This window comes from Trachemys scripta, chromosome 8, assembly GCF_013100865.1.
Source record: "Trachemys scripta elegans isolate TJP31775 chromosome 8, CAS_Tse_1.0, whole genome shotgun sequence".
Taxonomy (NCBI): Eukaryota; Metazoa; Chordata; order Testudines; family Emydidae; genus Trachemys; species Trachemys scripta.
In genome coordinates, this window is record NC_048305.1 from 71,440,784 (window position 1) to 71,459,038 (window position 18,255).

General features: G+C 38.7%; 1 protein-coding gene across 12 annotated transcripts in view; it reads right to left on the reverse strand.

The window, feature by feature from the left end:
* Positions 1-2,013: 2,013 nt before the first annotated feature.
* LOC117881863 overlaps positions 2,014-18,255 on the reverse strand; it is a 76,844-nt gene continuing 60,602 nt past the window's right edge. For 11 of the 12 annotated variants that reach the window (XM_034779630.1, XM_034779624.1, XM_034779627.1 and 8 more), the window contains 13 exons: positions 17,657-17,692; positions 16,735-16,776; positions 15,273-15,302; positions 13,500-13,544; positions 12,767-12,799; positions 10,329-10,373; positions 8,486-8,527; positions 7,961-8,002; positions 7,330-7,371; positions 6,688-6,729; positions 6,437-6,472; positions 5,029-5,058; positions 2,014-4,268 (listed from right to left, as the gene is read on the reverse strand). In XM_034779630.1, the coding sequence (XP_034635521.1) occupies positions 4,170-4,268; positions 5,029-5,058; positions 6,437-6,472; positions 6,688-6,729; positions 7,330-7,371; positions 7,961-8,002; positions 8,486-8,527; positions 10,329-10,373; positions 12,767-12,799; positions 13,500-13,544; positions 15,273-15,302; positions 16,735-16,776; positions 17,657-17,692 (564 nt within the window). In that variant the 3' untranslated portion in view covers positions 2,014-4,169. The remainder of the gene's footprint in view (positions 4,269-5,028; positions 5,059-6,436; positions 6,473-6,687; positions 6,730-7,329; positions 7,372-7,960; positions 8,003-8,485; positions 8,528-10,328; positions 10,374-12,766; positions 12,800-13,499; positions 13,545-15,272; positions 15,303-16,734; positions 16,777-17,656; positions 17,693-18,255) is intronic. The other variant, XM_034779631.1, reaches the window with a different exon arrangement.

Genomic DNA, 18,255 nt, shown 5'->3' on the forward strand with positions numbered 1-18,255 from the left:
ACAACCCCCCAACCTAAAGCAAATACTCACCAGCAACCACACATCACTGAACAAAAACACTGACCCAGGAACCTATCCTTGTAACAAAGCCCGATGCCAACTCTGTTCACATATCTATTCAAGTGACATCATTATAGGACCTAATCACATCAGCCATACCATCAGGGGCTCATTCACCTGCACATCTACCAATGTGATATATGCCATCATGTGCCAGCAATGCCCCTCTGCCATGTACATTGGCCAAACCGGACAGTCTCTACGCAAAAGAATTAATGGACACAAATCTGACATCAGGAATCATAATACTCAAAAACCAGTGGGAGAACACTTTAACCTGTCTGGCCATCCAATGACAGACCTGCGGGTGGCTATCTTACAACAGAAAAACTTCAAAAATAAACTCCAGCGAGAGACTGCTGAGCTGGAATTGATTTGCAAATTAGATACAATCAATTTAGGATTGAATAAGGACTGGGAATGGCTGAGCCATTACAAACATTGAATCTATCTCCCCTTGTAAGTATTCTCACACTTCTTATCAAACTGTCTGTACTGGGCTATCTTGATTATCACTTCAAAAGTTTTTTCCCCCCACTTAATTGGCCTCTCAGAGTTGGTAAGACAACTCCCACCTGTTCATGCTCTCTGTATGTGTGTATATATATTATATATATATGTTCCATTCTATATGCATCCGATGAAGTGGGCTGTAGCCCACGAAAGCTTATGCTCCAATAAATTTGTTAGTCTCTAAGGTGCCACAAGTACTCCTCGTTCTTTTTGCAGATACCGACTAACATGTGTGCTACTCTGAAACCTGAGCTACTGAACTGAAATTCCACGCTGAACAGGAAAAACCAGTCTGGCCTCACAAACATGCCAAGTTTGGCAAACCTGGTTCCAGCCTTTAAATAGTTTTTTTTTTTTTTTTGAGGGGGGGAGGAGGGGGAGGAAACAAATTGTAGATTTAATGGGAAGAAATCATAAAACAGTGGCTGAAAGAAGAACACTTAAAACATCAGCCATAAGCCATCAGTTAAACTTCATGCAATCAAAGTCTGACTGATTTCCTAAGATTTCAAGCTAACACTTTTCTTCTAGTTGTGTGCACTTTAAAGGAGATTTTAGAAAGATTTCCTCACTGTTGCTAGTACTGATTCAGTTCTACCAGCATTAACACTGTTGGCATTCCTACTGTGGGCCAGCTGATACTGACATTTTAAGAATCCATCTCTCTAACAGCATACACTAGATGACACTAGAAAGAAGCAGCAAACAGCCAGTCAACACTGAAGCTCTCAGTGTCAGACAGTGGGGAAGGTTTGCAAACTTTCTCTAATATGCACTATTGGCAAACAGGTAGGTAGTACTGAGCAAATGTCCTACGACAGAAAATGCCATTTTTCAGATGACACAAAACCAAAGGATGTGACCACTTGTTAAACAGCACATGGCTTTTTCTGTTTTGTTTTTGCAAGAATAAAGATAAGCCCTGGTGTCATGGCCAAGTTCCAGTTTGGGTAATTACTTTTTGCCCACCTACTTCCCCTCACTTAAATTGAATCCAATAGTCTTCACTTCCCAATCTAAAAGTGTTGTGCAATTTTGCTGTATGGGGTTATGGCTACTCTATTCACAAGAGGATTTAATGACATGATCATGTCTACAGTATGTGCTTTGTCTATACTTCTGTAAAGCACTTTAATGCTTCTGAAAAGTGCTATAGAAAACAATAATCCTGGCAAGTGCTTGGAGCAAAGGTGAAGTCCCATGATTTCCACAGCTTTCTTCATGACACATGTACTCAGGTTGTTAGAGTTGCATTCTTGATGCTCATCTTACCCAAAGAATAGTTTTGACTCAATTTCTTTCCGATCTAGAAGTGGCAGCCCAAAAACTCCCAGCTCACTATAGAAACTGCTCAGATCAAATCTATTGGTGGGTGTCTTGTGCCAATGGAAAATAATGACAGAAAATTTCTAATAGTTGAACAAGTTTTATTAGAATAAGGAAAAAACAATATTACATATAAAGCCTCTTTTTCTCTTATTAATTCACTGAAAAGATTCATTCCAACTATCCCATGTTACCTTTGTTCCTCCTATTGATTTAGAGACAAAGACATACAGTGAATACTTTAAAAAACAAAAACAAAAAAACACAACTTGTAATAAGGGAAAATGGTGGTATTTTTCTCTCAAACATCACTTCACCCAAACTCATAATTCTCAGGTCCACATTATTTACACCTACAATCCTTGCATTTTCACTCCCCCACACTTAGTTATGGTGTGTTATGAAACTCACATAAAACTGCACACCAGTATTATACCAAAAACAGTTTAAAAACTATTTTTTTTATACCTCAGATAAGTGATGAATGGCAAGACATTGTATGGACCCAATGATAGATATTGCCCTGCTTCAATAAAGTTATGCAAATGAACACTACACAGCATATTGTATTTTAGATAGCTATTTTATTGTATATATTAATCTGTTTTAAAGATACGCATGATGGGTCAAATCTGGGAGTTCTTATTCAAGCAAAACTCATTTTGAATAAGTAATGACTTCAGGATTTGGTTTGAGAATATTAAGAATTTATGGAGTGCTGACAGTGTGCTCTGTATAGAACATAGGGAAAAAAACAGCAATGAGTGAAATCCTGGCCCTATTGAAGTCAATGTCAAAATTCCCATCAATTTCAATGGGGACAGGATTTCATCCATGTACCTACCCCAGAAGGTTTACAGTGTGAATGTAGTTTTAAGTGCTTTAGGACTACACACAACTTCTATAGGTATTGGATTGATTTTTTTTTTTTAAAGTGTTTTAGGTGCACTTGGTTAACATTTAACCTATCTTAAAACATACCATGCTAGTAGAACAATGACAGTTGTACACATCTGTTAGAGACAATACTATACAATAAAGATGTAATTTATTAAACACCATTTACCTGCTGCTAGGAATTTATTGCTTGAAAGTGAGTATGAACAGGTTACATTTTAAAACTACTAGCATTTGCATTTTCTGGGGGTAATCTGCATCTTCCCAGATTACATATCCAGCCTTTCAAAGGCAACACTTCTGAATAGATCTCCAAGGGAAAACACTGCTAAAAGATGCTATATGTGAAACTTTGTTTCCTTGAAATCCTTACCAGTCAAAGATGATGTTTCTCTGGGACTATGTCTGCTGCACAGCGATACTATTTTATGGATCTCAATATCATTCTTGAAATTAAATTTGACAATAAATCAGGTCTCGTAGTTTAGGCAAAATACTTGCTGAAAGAGAGCTGATACAGAGATACTAGCAGTTTCAGTAGCCGGAGTAATTCTCAAACATTCCCAGAGTGGGTGGTTTTCATCAGTTCCAAGGTTATTAGCCCTCCAGAGCCTCTTCTGGGCTACACTCCCTACTAAAGCTCTAGGTGGAGTGTACCTAGATCTGTGGTTTTCAACCTGTGGTCCACAGACTATGTCTAAGATTTCCAAAGGTGAAAAAAGGTTGAAAACCGCTGGTCGAGACACATGGTGATCTATTCTAAGTATCAGAATGTCTGCCTTTCAGTGGCCTTTTATGGAAGAGGTGGAATATCCAAAAGTTTCACTGCAATAAGAAATTTCTGCATTGCAAGATTTACACTTCACTCTAGTTTAATTACTATAATATATTAAGAGTAATATTCCAACACTGATTTTCTGTTCCATTGAGGCTTTTTTTATAAAAAAATTACAGGATTGGCTTTATTTTACGTAATGACAAGTGAGAGCCTTCAGCTTGCACACATGACAATCTGCTGTTAATTTTTCCCTGGGTTAATAGTCATGTGGTTCCAGATATCTTCTGAGTGGTTGGATTCACAACTAGATCAGATTCAAATCAGGTATTCATCATGTCAGTTAGAAATAAAAATTCATATAGTTAGGGCACAATATCTCCTTTTCAAATGATGCCTAAAATACTGAAAAATAAACCAGCATATTCTGTAAATTAAAAAAGGTAGAACTAATCAAAAGCGTGTCATATTAGCGATACATAATGACATTACAACAAACCGACAAATTATATATTCAACTTTGATTAGAATGTTGTACAAAAAATTAGTCTGTTATTACAGAATACACTTCGTGGTCTCCAGTCACGTATTCAGATGTTCATATAAACCACTTGGGCACAACTGAAGAGGTGGCAAAGGCACTCAAAACACTGAATAGCAGCAAAAGGCTAGGGCTGGACTGTTTCCCAGCAGAGCTCTACAAAGAACAGAAAGACATGTTATTCATTCTCAGAAACAGCCAGGCAATGAGGAACAATTTGATAAATCTGAAGCAAAGAATAATTTTATTCATTGTGATTCTCAAAGCATGGTAAATTCCAGAGAACTGTACTACTTATCTGTTCTCATTAATAAATGTTTACTGTGTGGTTTGGGTAGAAGTAATGGCTAGCTAGTATGTTACATAAAGTTATTTATGTGGTGGGGTAAACAAAAAATACTGTATGGGAGGAATGTGTGTGACAGTTAGCCTTTTTGGCTTGTCTGCAGAACTCAGAATTTGTGCATCAAATTCAGACTTGGTTTAAGGAGGTGCCTGCCAGAGATTCCTGTAGAGTTGTGCTCATTTATGCTGGGTTTCAATGGGGTGCCCTATTCAGTTACCTGGTACTGAAAAGGAAATACTGGTGGTCCTTTAAAGGCAGAGGATTCTGAATAATGAAATATTCCAATTATTAGACCTAATCTAAATAATAACCATGCATTCAGTTTCTAAGTAGCAGGCTGAATCGAAGCAATACAGTGGAAATTCAGTATTTTGTATACTTCTATTCAAATTTGATGAGACTATTATACTTCACTATAATGTCCAATATTCTCAGATATTTGTATGGACTAAAGGAACTCTGATAGAGCCCTCATATCACAAACAGACCTAATCAAAGTTATATTCATATTTTCAATGTAAGCTGCATATTGGAAGAAAACAGTAAAAGCTATAAGGAAAGAGTGCTTACTATTTGGCCACCGTCTGAGGAATGTGAGCCCTGTTTAAAAAAAAAAAAAAAATGGAAACAGTTATTTTTCCCCACATGTAAAATGTTTTTTAATTTCTGGTATGAGGGTTTGACTCTCTACTCTGAGAAAGTGGATTGAAACTGCTGTAATCTCAAAGACAAAGTTGCATGGACATAAAATGTGACAAAATGGAGCAGTGAATCAGGCTCACCTACTTTATCTAAAAATCCTTGCTAAATGGAATGAAAGAACATTTATTTTGTTTCCTTTCATTCAGCTACCTTACATTACACACAGGCCTGGTGTCCATCATTCAAGAAGGATGTTGAAAAAAAAAAAACTTTGAGAGGGTTCAGAGAAGAGGCATGAGACTGGTTAAAAGATTAGAAAATATGCCTTACAGTGAAAGACTCGAGGAGCTCAATATCTATTTAGTTTATCAATGATTTGATCACAATCTGTAAGTACCTACACGAAGAACAGAAATTTCGTAACTGAGGGATCTTCAGTCTAGCAGACAAAAAAGTATAATGTATTAAAAAAAAAAAAAAAAAACACTTCTGTGATTATAGGTCTGTGAGGAAAAGCAACCTAAAATTTATTTGTGCTGGTCATCTGCACTGGTTTGAATTCCACCATTACATGAGCCAACTACTGTGAGCTATGTGGTCTTAATACAGCACAAAAGTCTGCTACAGTAAGATTAAAAACCCAACTATTTTTAAAATAGCAGCCACTATTTATTTTTTTGCAAGGAGACCAAGCTATTTCATTCTGGTTAATGAAAAAGGAAGTTGTTGAATGACTCTAAATTTTCTGTCATATGTGATTCCTTATATGGGATTACTATTGTGTCATTATAGTTTGAAATTGAAGGAAGTCTTCAATGAAATATCCCATGTCACAACTAAATAGGTGCCATTCAAACAACCATGCCTCAGAGTATCGTCTCATGAGTTTGCTGCAGCCTCTGTACTTAAGGCACTTAGACTGATACCAGGAATATAAAGTTCTAACCACAACTCTATTAGTTACATGAAAAGATGGTGCCTACAGACTGAGCATGCAGACCTGGAGTGTGCCTGCATCATAAATGAGAACCTCTGGTGATTATGCATGACTAGTTTGAGAGAGAGCGAAAACTATATTATGCTACACATGTGTTGATTTATTGAGTGGCAGAATAGATTAAAACTGTAATGGCTCCCCATTGTGATGTGCAGCATTTGTGCTACTACTCCATTACAGAGTAGGAACATCCAGTATTCTAATGTATTTTTTATCCAGAGTAAAGTAATTCTTGAACATATTTCTCACATCAGAACTGACAGAGCTAATCCAAACTATATCTATGTTTTCACTTTACTGGAAGAAAGTGGTAAATACTATGGGGAAAACAGGACTTACGTCTCCACCAGACTGCTTTCCTCCTGAAGGTAATCCCTGTAAAAAGGTACAAACCAGTTATTTTTGTGTAAAAGTGTCTTTAACTATAGTTCAGTTTGAGGAACAAATATTTACTTTATTTGTACTTTCCTGCTTAATGGAATGAAAACAAAAAACAGGAGAGTGAAAATACTATTGTGTTTCCCTTCATTCCACAACCCTATCTTAGAACAACACACTAAAGTAGAGTGAGAAACCTAAAGTAGTCTTACCTGGCCACTGGAAGTGTTGTTCAATGAGATAAATGCTCCACCCTTTAAAGAAACCAGAAATGAGTCAATTTCTTGTGAAGAGACTTGATTAAGTGCCATACTTCATTCAGGGTAAAAAAAAAAAAAAAAAAGAGAGAGAGAAGACCCCAGTCTGTGCTTAACTGCTTAGTGAAGTGTAGGGTAAGCAGAAAATGCAGAGTCTCTTTTGTACTATTTCACTCCAGCAATTTACACTATGCAGTCTTTACATGAAGATTCTTTGAAAATTTAAATTCAGTGGATGTTGATCCATTTACACCACAACAGGAGGAAAAATGAATGTTTGTTTTTCTGTTGAAAGTAGCCAAAATGAAAGACAGCTCATGTCCTGCGATGGAGTAAATATAATGATTAGACAGGCTTTTATCAGCTGTGGAAGTATGAAGGATGGAGATTCTAAGGAAGATGAGATAATTCATGTAGGAGTTTAGATCTGATCAGAAGGTGACATTCCAAATCAGTTCATCATCAAATAACTTCAATCCCTATGTAACCATGGTCACTCTACACCACAAGTGGAGGTAATTTCTGAAACTTGAACGTTCATTTACTAGGAAGCATTTTGGGAGGAGATTTTAAATTCAGTAGAGAATGTGTTATTACCTGGACATTGGCACTACTGCTGTTTGTGCTAGAGGATTCATTCTGTAAAAGAAAACAAAAATGGAGTGTGAGAACAATTATATCACCATAATTTTACTGGACGTTTTCCCCCAAAATGTAGTACTATACGGGCTTAGAGGCCAGATTTGCACTCTTGTTTGCCAATAGTGCATATTGGGTTCTCCATGCATATACACACATAACATTCTATCTAGAATGCACTTGTAGCAGGAAGTGCTCTGTCTCCACTGGATGGATCTGCCTCTGAGCTCTTCAGGTCACTAACAATATTTATTCTGTTCTGAGGGTTCATCACATAAAAGAGACTCTGAATACTACTCTCTTGGCATATATCACCTTGGGTCTTTTATCCTGAAAAACTACTACTTGCCAGGAGACATCTTATGGAAACAGGTGAATATGGTCCAGTGACCTTGTACCCCTGTCTTTAGACACTAATTTAGGTGACAGCTAGGGGGTGGAATATTCACAACTCTGAACAACATAAGTTTTGCCAGCATATGTGGTAGTGTAGACATAGCCCTAGCGTATGTCTATCCTTAAAACTGCTAGCATTACAACAGCTTTACTCAGACAAAATTCTGGAAAAAAATGACAGGAGTTGCTTTACCTGTCCATTGTAACTGCTTCTGCTTAGAGCACGAGATGTATCCTGTGAAAAGACAATGAAATGAGCTAGTAACCCAAGAAAATGTTGACATGTACACTCAGGCACAATGCCTCATTTTGGGCTATATTTTTATTAGTTCTGATATCCAGAGACCTTTGGGCCTATAAATTAAATGGTATAATACATAAGTATAATATAAATGCTTATTTGTACATAATTCCCCGGTCCACACCCCCCCCATGTTTGTTGATCGCGACAACTGTACAGCGTTCCTGAGCACTGCTTGGATGAAATAATTCTATTCCAGTTTAATGTCCACTAATTTCAGTATGTCCCAATTCTGCAAGATGAATGGAAACTGAGGGTGTCCCGAACCCCACAGCAAGACCTTACAAGATCAGGTCTTCTCCTAAAACTAACTCTCTTTACAGTAAAATTACTCTTCAAATATATAAACCAAGTGTTCATTTTCTTAGAGGCATACTAGAGCAAATACTCTAAATATGATGAAGAAAGTGTGCTTACCCGGGCAACGATAACCTTGTTGCCTGCACAATTGGATGAACTCTGTGAAAGAAAACAGAAGACAGTTATTGTCTTGTAGAAGTAACAAGATGGTCCATTCACCTACACAAAGGTAAAATTCCCTGGGACAGATTCTGCCTAGATTTACCCTGGCTTCCACTAGGTGAAAGCCCAGGAGCAGAGCCCTAATGGGGTAAATGCAGTCAGAGGAGAACTATTTTTTTTTTTAAATGGCATATATGTAGATTTAAATGAATGCTAACTCTGGGTGACACAAGAGCTCGAGGTGCACATGTGCTGTGTGCATATGGAGGGTGAGTTCTCAGGGAAGTATTCAGTCAGAGTACATGGGTTTGAGTACTATATGATTACTAAAAATTGAAGTATTATATATTTTGAACAACTGTGCAGCAGCATTAAAAGCTGGTTGAAGGGGGTCAATACAGATCAAATAGCTTCAGTCTTTATATAAATGATCAAATGAACAGTAAAAAACCCATACACCACACTATTGGCCCAGATCTTTGATGTTAAAGCATTCAGTTAGTAGGAAGCACCTCATCACAAGAACTTCGATACTATGGAGAAAGAAAGAGCTTACTTGACCACTAACTTCATACATAGAGAAGTGACACAGGGTGGCCTGCCCCATAGCACCCACTCCTGACCCAGTATGGTGCTGCAGGCAATCTGTGCCTCAGTTTCCCTTTCCCCAGGACATGTTAAGAACTCCACAAGTTCAAAGAGTGTAAGGCAAAATTCTCTTGCTGGGATTTTATTTTACTAAATTAAAATAAACTTGAAATAAAGTCTCACTCCTTGGCTGTAGGGCTACACAGCCCTACTGCTTAGAGCCTACAGTCTCAGAGAGTTCCTGTTCCATAGGGTAGTGTCTCTCTGTGAGCATCTCCCTACAGCTTGGCCCTGATAGCCTTTTATCCAACTTAGCTTCTTATTATTCAATTATATGCCTAGGTAGGCTCCTTCCCATTGAAATTAACTCTTTGAGAGGATTCTGGGGCCAGGCTTCCCATGAAGGGGCCAGCACCTTATGACAAGGAGTCAACCTGGAAAGACACCAATTATTTATGTGTTAAAGAACTTATTTAAATAGAATACAGTTACAGAAATTTGCCTCCTCTTGTGCAATGAAAGCATAGGAGATTGCGTACCGTGGGCCTGGTTCTTTACTGCCTTGTATCTTGGCTAGTCGTTTATATTGCTGTAAAATAGATTCCAAATGAATCTGAAATCTTACCATTCTGATCTGTTAGCATTGTACATTCTTTGAACAATGTGCAAAACAGGGAGGACCAGGCACAATTTTGTCTCCTGTTATTCACTCATCTTAGGCTAATGAAAGGCTTCCTAGAGTTGCAGGGAGGTATCATTGAAAATGACAGTAAAATGGACACTGGTGCATTTTGAGCCAAAATTCTTTACTGGCATAAAGTGGTGTAGCTTCACTGAAAGCTTTTTAATGAGGGTTTCATTTGACCATGATTAAATAAATGTTAAAGATCACATAATACAAGTGTTGTCACATATATAATAGTTTAGAAATTCCAATATTAATTCAAATATTTTCATGAGTTTTTATTTGGGATTTAGAGACATTCCCTTTGGTGTTTTCAATGAAAACACTGCAGCACTGTGCTAGTGCCGGAGGAAAAAAGTGGTAGTGTCTAGAAAAAGAAGTGACCCTGGCAAGTAGTTTTCACAGCTGAATGAAAGTTGAAAATTAGGAGAGCATATATAGAATGACAAATAAATTAGTGCTCAGGTACTAAGAGGCAAGTTGGGACAAAAACTTAGACACACTGGAGGAAAAAAAAGTACTCACCTGATCACAATCACGGTTACTGCTGCCTGAATTACTTTGTGAACCCTGTAAAGACACCTGAAATCAGTTATTTCCTCATAAAATGGATTGCTTAAATACAATGGACTAGATCTTGGGGCCTGTAGCTTGGAAATTAAGGTCACACAAATAGAAAGCTTTGGTAGTATAAAGAGTCCCTAAAGTCTAAGGTTTGTGATAAGGAGTAAAATGAGACCTTAACAAGCAAAATGAAGAGCTATTTATGTGTCTACTGCCATAGTTCTGTGAGGACAATGATCCAGTCTTCAAAGTAAACCAAAAATAAATTATTTCTTAGTAAAAGGGATTGGTTCACTATGATTTTATTAAGGAAAAGAACCCTATTGATATTTATTTAGGGGAAGGATGGATTAGGGAAATGGTGAATACTGCAGACTTGATGATTATGTGACTTAAATGTAAACTGAAAATAGTAAAAAGGTAAATACTGGGGAGCAACAAACATCCCTTTATAAATGCTCCACACTGCACTCAGATGCCCAATTTTCAACAGTCTCCACAGAAAGTATCATTTTTCAGTAAAAATTCAGTTTAAGTGGATGGCATTAAAAATGGAGCACTCCATGTCCTTCTATTGCATTAATATAGTGAATGGCCATAAGTTTGTCACATGGGAACTTGGAAGCTTCAAGGAGGCTAATTTTAATGAATTGTCTGAAGAGAAGGTTCCAAGATGGTCAACATTCATCCATGAGGAGGAACTCTGATCTACAATAGTAATAGTCAGTTTTGGCATTTCAAGGAGATAATGGCTCATACCTGGGTCAGACAGCAAGATGACTTTTCTAACTACAGGGAAATACAAAATGTATAACAAAAAATGGGTGAAATCCTGGCCCCATTGAGGTCAATGGAAGTTTTGCCACTGATTTCATTGAGCCCAGGATTTTATGTTCTTATGTTATAGTTTGGTTACTGGCAGAGACACTGATTTTATAGCTCATTACAACAATTTGTAACCTAACTCTCCTTTGTTCTAAGACTGCAGAGGTGTTAACTGCCCACTTCATCTTATGCTTAACAATCTGTTCCACCTTGTATTTCGCTGTGACATTGTTTACCTTCTCTAAAGAAGAGCTCCGTGAAGCTCAAGTTTCTTCCACCAACAGAAATTGATCCAGTAAAAGATATTACATCATCCACCTTGTCTCTCTAGTAGCAAATAATATAATTCAACTTCTAATTTTCTATATAACTTCATCCTTCAACAAAAATTCCCACTCAACAGCTAATGGATAAAATGCAAATTACAGTGAAGTGTTCCAGTACCAAGAGGCACGTTGGAATAAATTTCCATGCGGTAAGTGGAGCTTAAAAGGGTGCAGCACAGGTCAGTCGGGGTGGTGAGTGCAAGGGAGTAGACCTGCACAAGTAGTTCCTGCCGGGGGACAGCAGAAGTCCCATGCTGCCTGGAACAAACCTCAATAGGGAGCTGCAGGCCAGCTCCAGAGAGAAAGCAGAACGCCTGCCCATGGAAGAAGGAGTTGAGTTCCTGGACCCCTCTCAGTTGAGGGCATGTTGTGAATTGACAGCTGGGCCCACATTGGGCCTCCAAAGAGATTGAATGTTGTAGGAAGTGATCCAGGGAACAGGGATGGTGATACTTTTGCCTGAACTGACAGTTCCAGGGCCCCAGGTAAGAATCTGGTGGAGCGAGAGAGTTTGGGTTCCCCTAATGCTGACCACAGACATGAGCCACAAGGGGAATTGTGAGCTAGTGCTCCCCCCGCTAGGGGACACAACCCACTCCCAATATGGGGCCCTGGAATTCTCTGTCTCTGCTAATGTTCTATTCTCTGGTCACTTGTCTTTCAGTTCTCTGGTGCTGAGGAGCTGCTTCTTCACCAGCACCCAGCACAGTGAGGGTCCCTCTCTTCTTGTGCTTAACACGAGTTTCAAAATATAAAAATACTGTTGAGTATGGCTTTAGTGTAGTCACAATGTCAGGGAACCAGGGGCCAGAGACACAGCTAAGTTTGGGTTTGGGTCCAGCAGAAGGGGCCAAACTCACTGCCTCAAAGGGGTAACGGTGTTGGGAAGGGGGGGATCACGGTGAAAGGATTCCCCACACCTCCTCCTACAGGTGGGGGGGGGATGATCTGGATCTACAATTTAATTAAATTAAAAAGAAACTGCCAAGTAAGTTAGGTGTTCTTCAAATTTTGCCCTAAATCATTTAGGCACTTTAGTGACAAGTCAAATTCTCTAAAGTTATGTAGGGGTGTGAGCGCTTTTTTTTTTAAATTAAATCTAATGAAGTTTGTACATACTTTTCAGAGAAATTGTTTGCAGCATTGTTCCACCGTTTGAGAACAAGAAATTAGATTTATGACAACACATTCCATTACTAAGAACCAGTTTAAGGCAAACCTTAAAAACAATGGAGAAAAGTTACTCACCTGGTGGCAGGGATTGCTGTCGTATGAAGTACCCTGTGTAAAAAGACACCCAAATCATTCATTTCCTTGCAAACAACTTATCTTTCCTCCTGAAGCTTCTAGTCTCAGTCTGTCTTTTTCATTATTAACTCCACTATATTCTTTTACCTAGTTTTGCTATCACTACTTTGACCTCATATTTGACTTTTTCTCCTCACATAGCCAGGTTCTCACTATTCAGTACAGAGTTACTGAACCTGAGCTCATTTCAAGTGTGCACATGGGGAAATTAAATTCCAATGAAGGGTTGTCTTTGACCAGGAAACTACTAAGTCAACTCTCATTCTTGAGGAGTCCGCCTGAGAGAGTATCTCCGATTGTAGTTGTGTTAAATGAAGCAACATTTAGTTGAGAAATATTCACACATGGCTGTGCTTGTTTGAGATTTAGGAGGAGTAGAGAATCCAAATTCAGGTACTTATGAACTATATGGTTAATGATTATTCTCAAAATGGATGGGTCATTAACTGTACCTATTATTTATATACTAGTGTCTAACTGAGGCCATTCTTATTCAGTAAAGTAGCCAAGGTCAGTCTCTCTGGTTCTCTGCACTGTATAATTTCAGGCACAACAATGGAAACAAAAAGCTCCTACATCAGTTAATGGGCACAATCCAATTTATAAAAAATGTTTTAATACTAAGTAGCAAATTGAGACAAATCTTCACATATAGAGGAGGAAAGGGACTTACCTCTCCACAACCCGTACTGACACCGGAGGAAGCCGATCCATCCTGCTGGGAAAAAAAAATCCCAACAATTTATTTTCATTGTAGAAATGATGTTTCAAACAGATAAATATACATGGTTCTGTCTGAAGGAGAGAAGCACCAGAGGATAGTAAGTTCTCCAACTTACCTCCCTTTATCTTGCCATCCTACACTATGGAAAGATTTACCTTTCAAAATGAAAGTGAAGAAGGTACTTATACATTTAGGGCCTGAGCCAATGTCCACTGAAGTCAATGGAAAGTCTCATTGACTGCAATGAGGTTTGGACCTGGGATAAAATTTTCAGAAGCACTTGAGTGACTTAGGAAACTAACTCCCATTTTCAAAAGAGACTCAGGTTACTTTAAGAGCTTAAAACTCATTGAAAGTCAATGGGATTTGGGCTCTTAAGTGTCTAAATAATTCTTGAAAATGTGAGTCAGGGTCCTAAGTCACTCAGATGACTGAAAATTCTACCCTTGGTCGTGAATACACTGAAAACAGATATTACTCTTCGAAGTATGCAAGTCCACACATACAGAATGTATGAGAGAGAGAGAGAAAACGAGAGAGAGCACACGGATGTGACTAAATACGAATTGCAAACACAGCAAATCTATAGCAGCCTGCTACAGATTTGCAGTGTTTGTAATTCATATTTAGTAGCAAGGTGTTCTCCACCACCACTCTTCTGACACGTGTGTAGTTAAGGTCTAACCAAAGGTGAAGCCAACACTGATTTTCAGTGAGGTTTAGGGTACTGGATTCACTTCCCAAGCCACAAGCTGCAGTGACTATAGAGTGTCACTAAACTGTTCATATCTTACTGACCCATGTTAAACCCTGCTGGGGGACTAAAACATGCCTAGTTCTCATTGATGTAGTCTCCTTTCAATCAGGACTATGTTAACGTGCTCTAGATACCCTTTAGAGCAGTGGTTCTCAACCCATGGTCCTTGGGCCGCTTGTGGCCCAATCAGCACACAGCTGCGGCCCAGGTGACATCCTCTGGGCGATATATATATCTACACGCTATATACATACATATATGGTATGTGGATGCAGCCCACAACACACAGAGAGCTGCAAAGTGGCCCACACTGGTAAATAGGTTGAGAACCACTGATCTAGAGTGCGCCAGCAGGGCCAACATGGAGAAGTTAGCTTGCAACAGTTTTAGAGCGCTCTACAGTTAACTCCTCTCCAGTCCACATATACACTTCAGGGACCAGCTTCACATGCCCTTGTGCAGACTCCAGGGACCACTCCCCCTGCTCTGCACCACTTGCCCCAAAGCTCACCAGCTATCACTGCTCTTCTGGTGAAAATGCATTACTAGATCTTTAAATGCCATTCAACAGGAAGAAACAAGAAGCCAAGGAAGTCATGTTTGACAGAGACAAATAAGGCCAAATTCTTTGGTGATATAAATTGTCATAGCACCATTTACTTCAATAGAGTGGTGCCAATTTACTCCAGTAGAGAATTTGGCCCATAGATTCTGACATAATTTCATGGCACTAGTGAAGAAGAGTGCAGTGATTTGCCTATCTTGTGATGGTTCTAGTTTGGACCAGTTGCAAACAGATTTCTGCATTCTGTATCCCCTGCCATCAGCTCTCTCTATATATTAACCTAGAGTAATTTAACCCTGCAACAACAAATTATACCAAAACTAAAGGACATAATCCAAACAGTAGGGAAGCGATTGATTACTCAGAAGATAACTAAGAGTGAGGAGAATAGATTGCTTACTTGGCTGCCTGGTGAGAAAGTGGACTGACCCTGCAAAGGAAGCAGAAGCCATTTATTTCATTGTAAAAAAAAAAAAAAAAAAAAGCATATTTAAATACTGTACTATTTGTCCGAGGGATGTCTATTGGTATTTTCCTACTTGTGAAAGGAAAGGAACAGGTGGAAAACACTGTATTAGTGACCTTTGACTCCACTCCACTGATTTAATATGGGACCTGCAGAAGTTAAAGCGATGTTATGTTGTGCTTTGAGCACGCAGAGACTGTTTTGATTTTCAGATGGAAGAGTGCTGTTCATTTAAATTGTATTCATAAATTGTATTCATGTGAATATATGGAGTCTGTGTAGTTAAGTGCACCTGAGCCTTTAATGAGGTATGAGATATCCATGATCCCATCAATGGAATGACCATCCTTTAGATGCTGGTCTGAACTAGTACGTTTTCTTATGAGTGCTCAACTACTGCAAGCAACATTCAGGGAAAAAACTGAGAGAAAAATAAATATGGTTTACCTGGCTTTAGAGAAATCAGTCCTCCTCACAAAGAAGCCAGTAATTTTTTTGTGAAAGGATAAAACACATGATCGCGTCCGTACAACATTTAAGAAAGAATCTAACTATGCATGATTCTTAGCATTTGAACAACACAGAGGACATGACTAGAATTGCAAAAGGGTTGGAAACTATATGACAGCTTCCCTAAGCAATAGTGACCCTAATGCAAATAGGTGAGTTTCCTTTTTAAAATGTGCTGATCTGAAATTAATTTGGGAAAAACTGGGAGAGGCCAAAAAGATGAAAGAAAAAGAAACAGAGGAAGTGGAAACTGTTCCAGAATTATTCAATAATAAACAAAGTTAGGACAGGAGTAAAAAGAGGACAGTCTGAATAAGCAGAGATGTCAAAAATGGTTCCTTGGTTTTTAAATTAATTGTATGAACCTCAGCAATTTGTATACATATCTAAGTTAAGATTAATGTTAGACAGAAACAAGAAACCGTGGAGGTTCTAGCTGTTATTGATCTGTATGTATTGAGTTCTGAGAGAAACAAATCACCAGAAAGGGATTTATCCACTGCATGGATACATCTGTTAACTGATATAGAGTTGGAGTACTTGGATGTAGAGTTGATTGTCAGTAATTACACAGCATCCTTCTGCTCTTGTTTAAGAGCAACACAAATAATTGCAGTCAACTCAATGGCTCTTTATTTGACTTTGGACCATTTGTATTGGCTCACCACAAACGTGCATGCTTTGCTAGAATATTCACAGAAGTAAATTTGATTGCTGTAGATATATAAAAAAAAATGTTTTTTTCCCTTACAGCTCTCACCACCAATGGCACCAATATACCAAATTGGTGTTTTAAGATTTTGGCTGCTTAGAAGCTTGCCGTGCTTAAAAGCAAAACAAAAAATACACACAAAAAACCCCATAGTATGGATATAAAAGTACATACGTGGACTTGGGTATTGCTGTTCTGTGAGGTAGAAGATTGTCTCTGTAAAGAAACCATAAATCAGTAATTTTGTTGTGAAAAGGCTTGATTAAATGCCATGCTGTTTCCATCTGTATTTATCTGGATGGCAGAAGGAATATACAGAGAAGGGTACAAGCTTTGTCTTTATTCCATTAGGCTACAGTATGGAAAGTTGAGAGTATACTTCTACGAAAGTGTCATAGCTGGTGAAAGAGCACCATTTACTGAATGGTAATCAAATCTCTTCCAGAGAAAATATACTGAGTGGCCTTGAATCTATACAGAGACATAGAAGAGGCAAATTCTAATGAACATTGATGTGTCCAGGTGTGTGTATATTCAATGATCATTCTTTAGGTGTCAATCTGAGCTAATAGCATCTCCTAGGAAAGTCAGAAAAATGTGTATACACAGGTTATTTAACTACAAAGGAATCTGAAGTGTTTTGCCAGAATATTAACCTGATGAGAGTTTTGCTTGAGTTAAAGTGTTGGATAAGCTCCTATTTTACTTTTCACCATTGATAGTGAGCAGTGAAGACACATTCTGTCTCATAAAGCTTCCCACACTTCTCCAGTGCAGTGGGTGAGGTGCAAACTGCTACACCCCTACAAAGGGGTACATCATACACATGTCCCACCATGGGGAGGGCAGAGCCATGGTTAACTTATGCTCCTTCCTATCTGCCCCTTCAGGGTATAGTGCTCCCCTTTGTGAAGGGGCAGCAATTCTCGTCATTCTTTTTGCGGTAATCCTTCAAAACTCTCTCTCTCTCTCTCTCTTCCCCCCACCCCACTGCATGCCTGTGTAAGGACCATCCAGAATCTAGCCCTACATCTCTGGTTACTGTGAGAGGCACATCAGGACAAATCTTTAAACACAGTGGTAAGATTGTGCTTACCAGTTTACAGATAATGATGTTGTAGGAGGATGAACTCTGTAAAGAAACCCAACAACAGTTACTTCTGTGTATGCAGGGTTGTTTGAATACAACCACATTTCAGGAAAAGAAAACGATTTGCATTTATCTACATAGTTAGGGGAGAGCCTGCAGAGAGTTGCCTAGTCCTTATTTTGCTCCTACTTATCACCACCGGACACCAAAACCAAAAATACCCCAGATAATTATGGGCCAAATTAGTGAATTATACATTGGTCTATATGAAGGGCACTGTCAGGCCATACCAATCTAGAAGAAATTGCCAGGGGGAATGTGTCACAACCAGAGTGCTTTGACACTGCCTGGTGTTTAGAATGGGGAAAGAAGGTATGGTCCCAACTTGCACTCCTCTCTCCAGACCCACTCTGGGTAAATTGTAGCCCTGGGGGCTCTAGGAGGCACAATTTCAGCACAATTCCCAAAATCTCCCTATGGTGGTCTAGCTCTGCAAAATGTCCTGTATAAACTGCAGTGTGGCACCTAAGTACTAAGGTCAATATTTTCAAATCTGGCTCTAATGATAGGCCTTCAAATCCATATCATAGGCATCTAAATAAAAC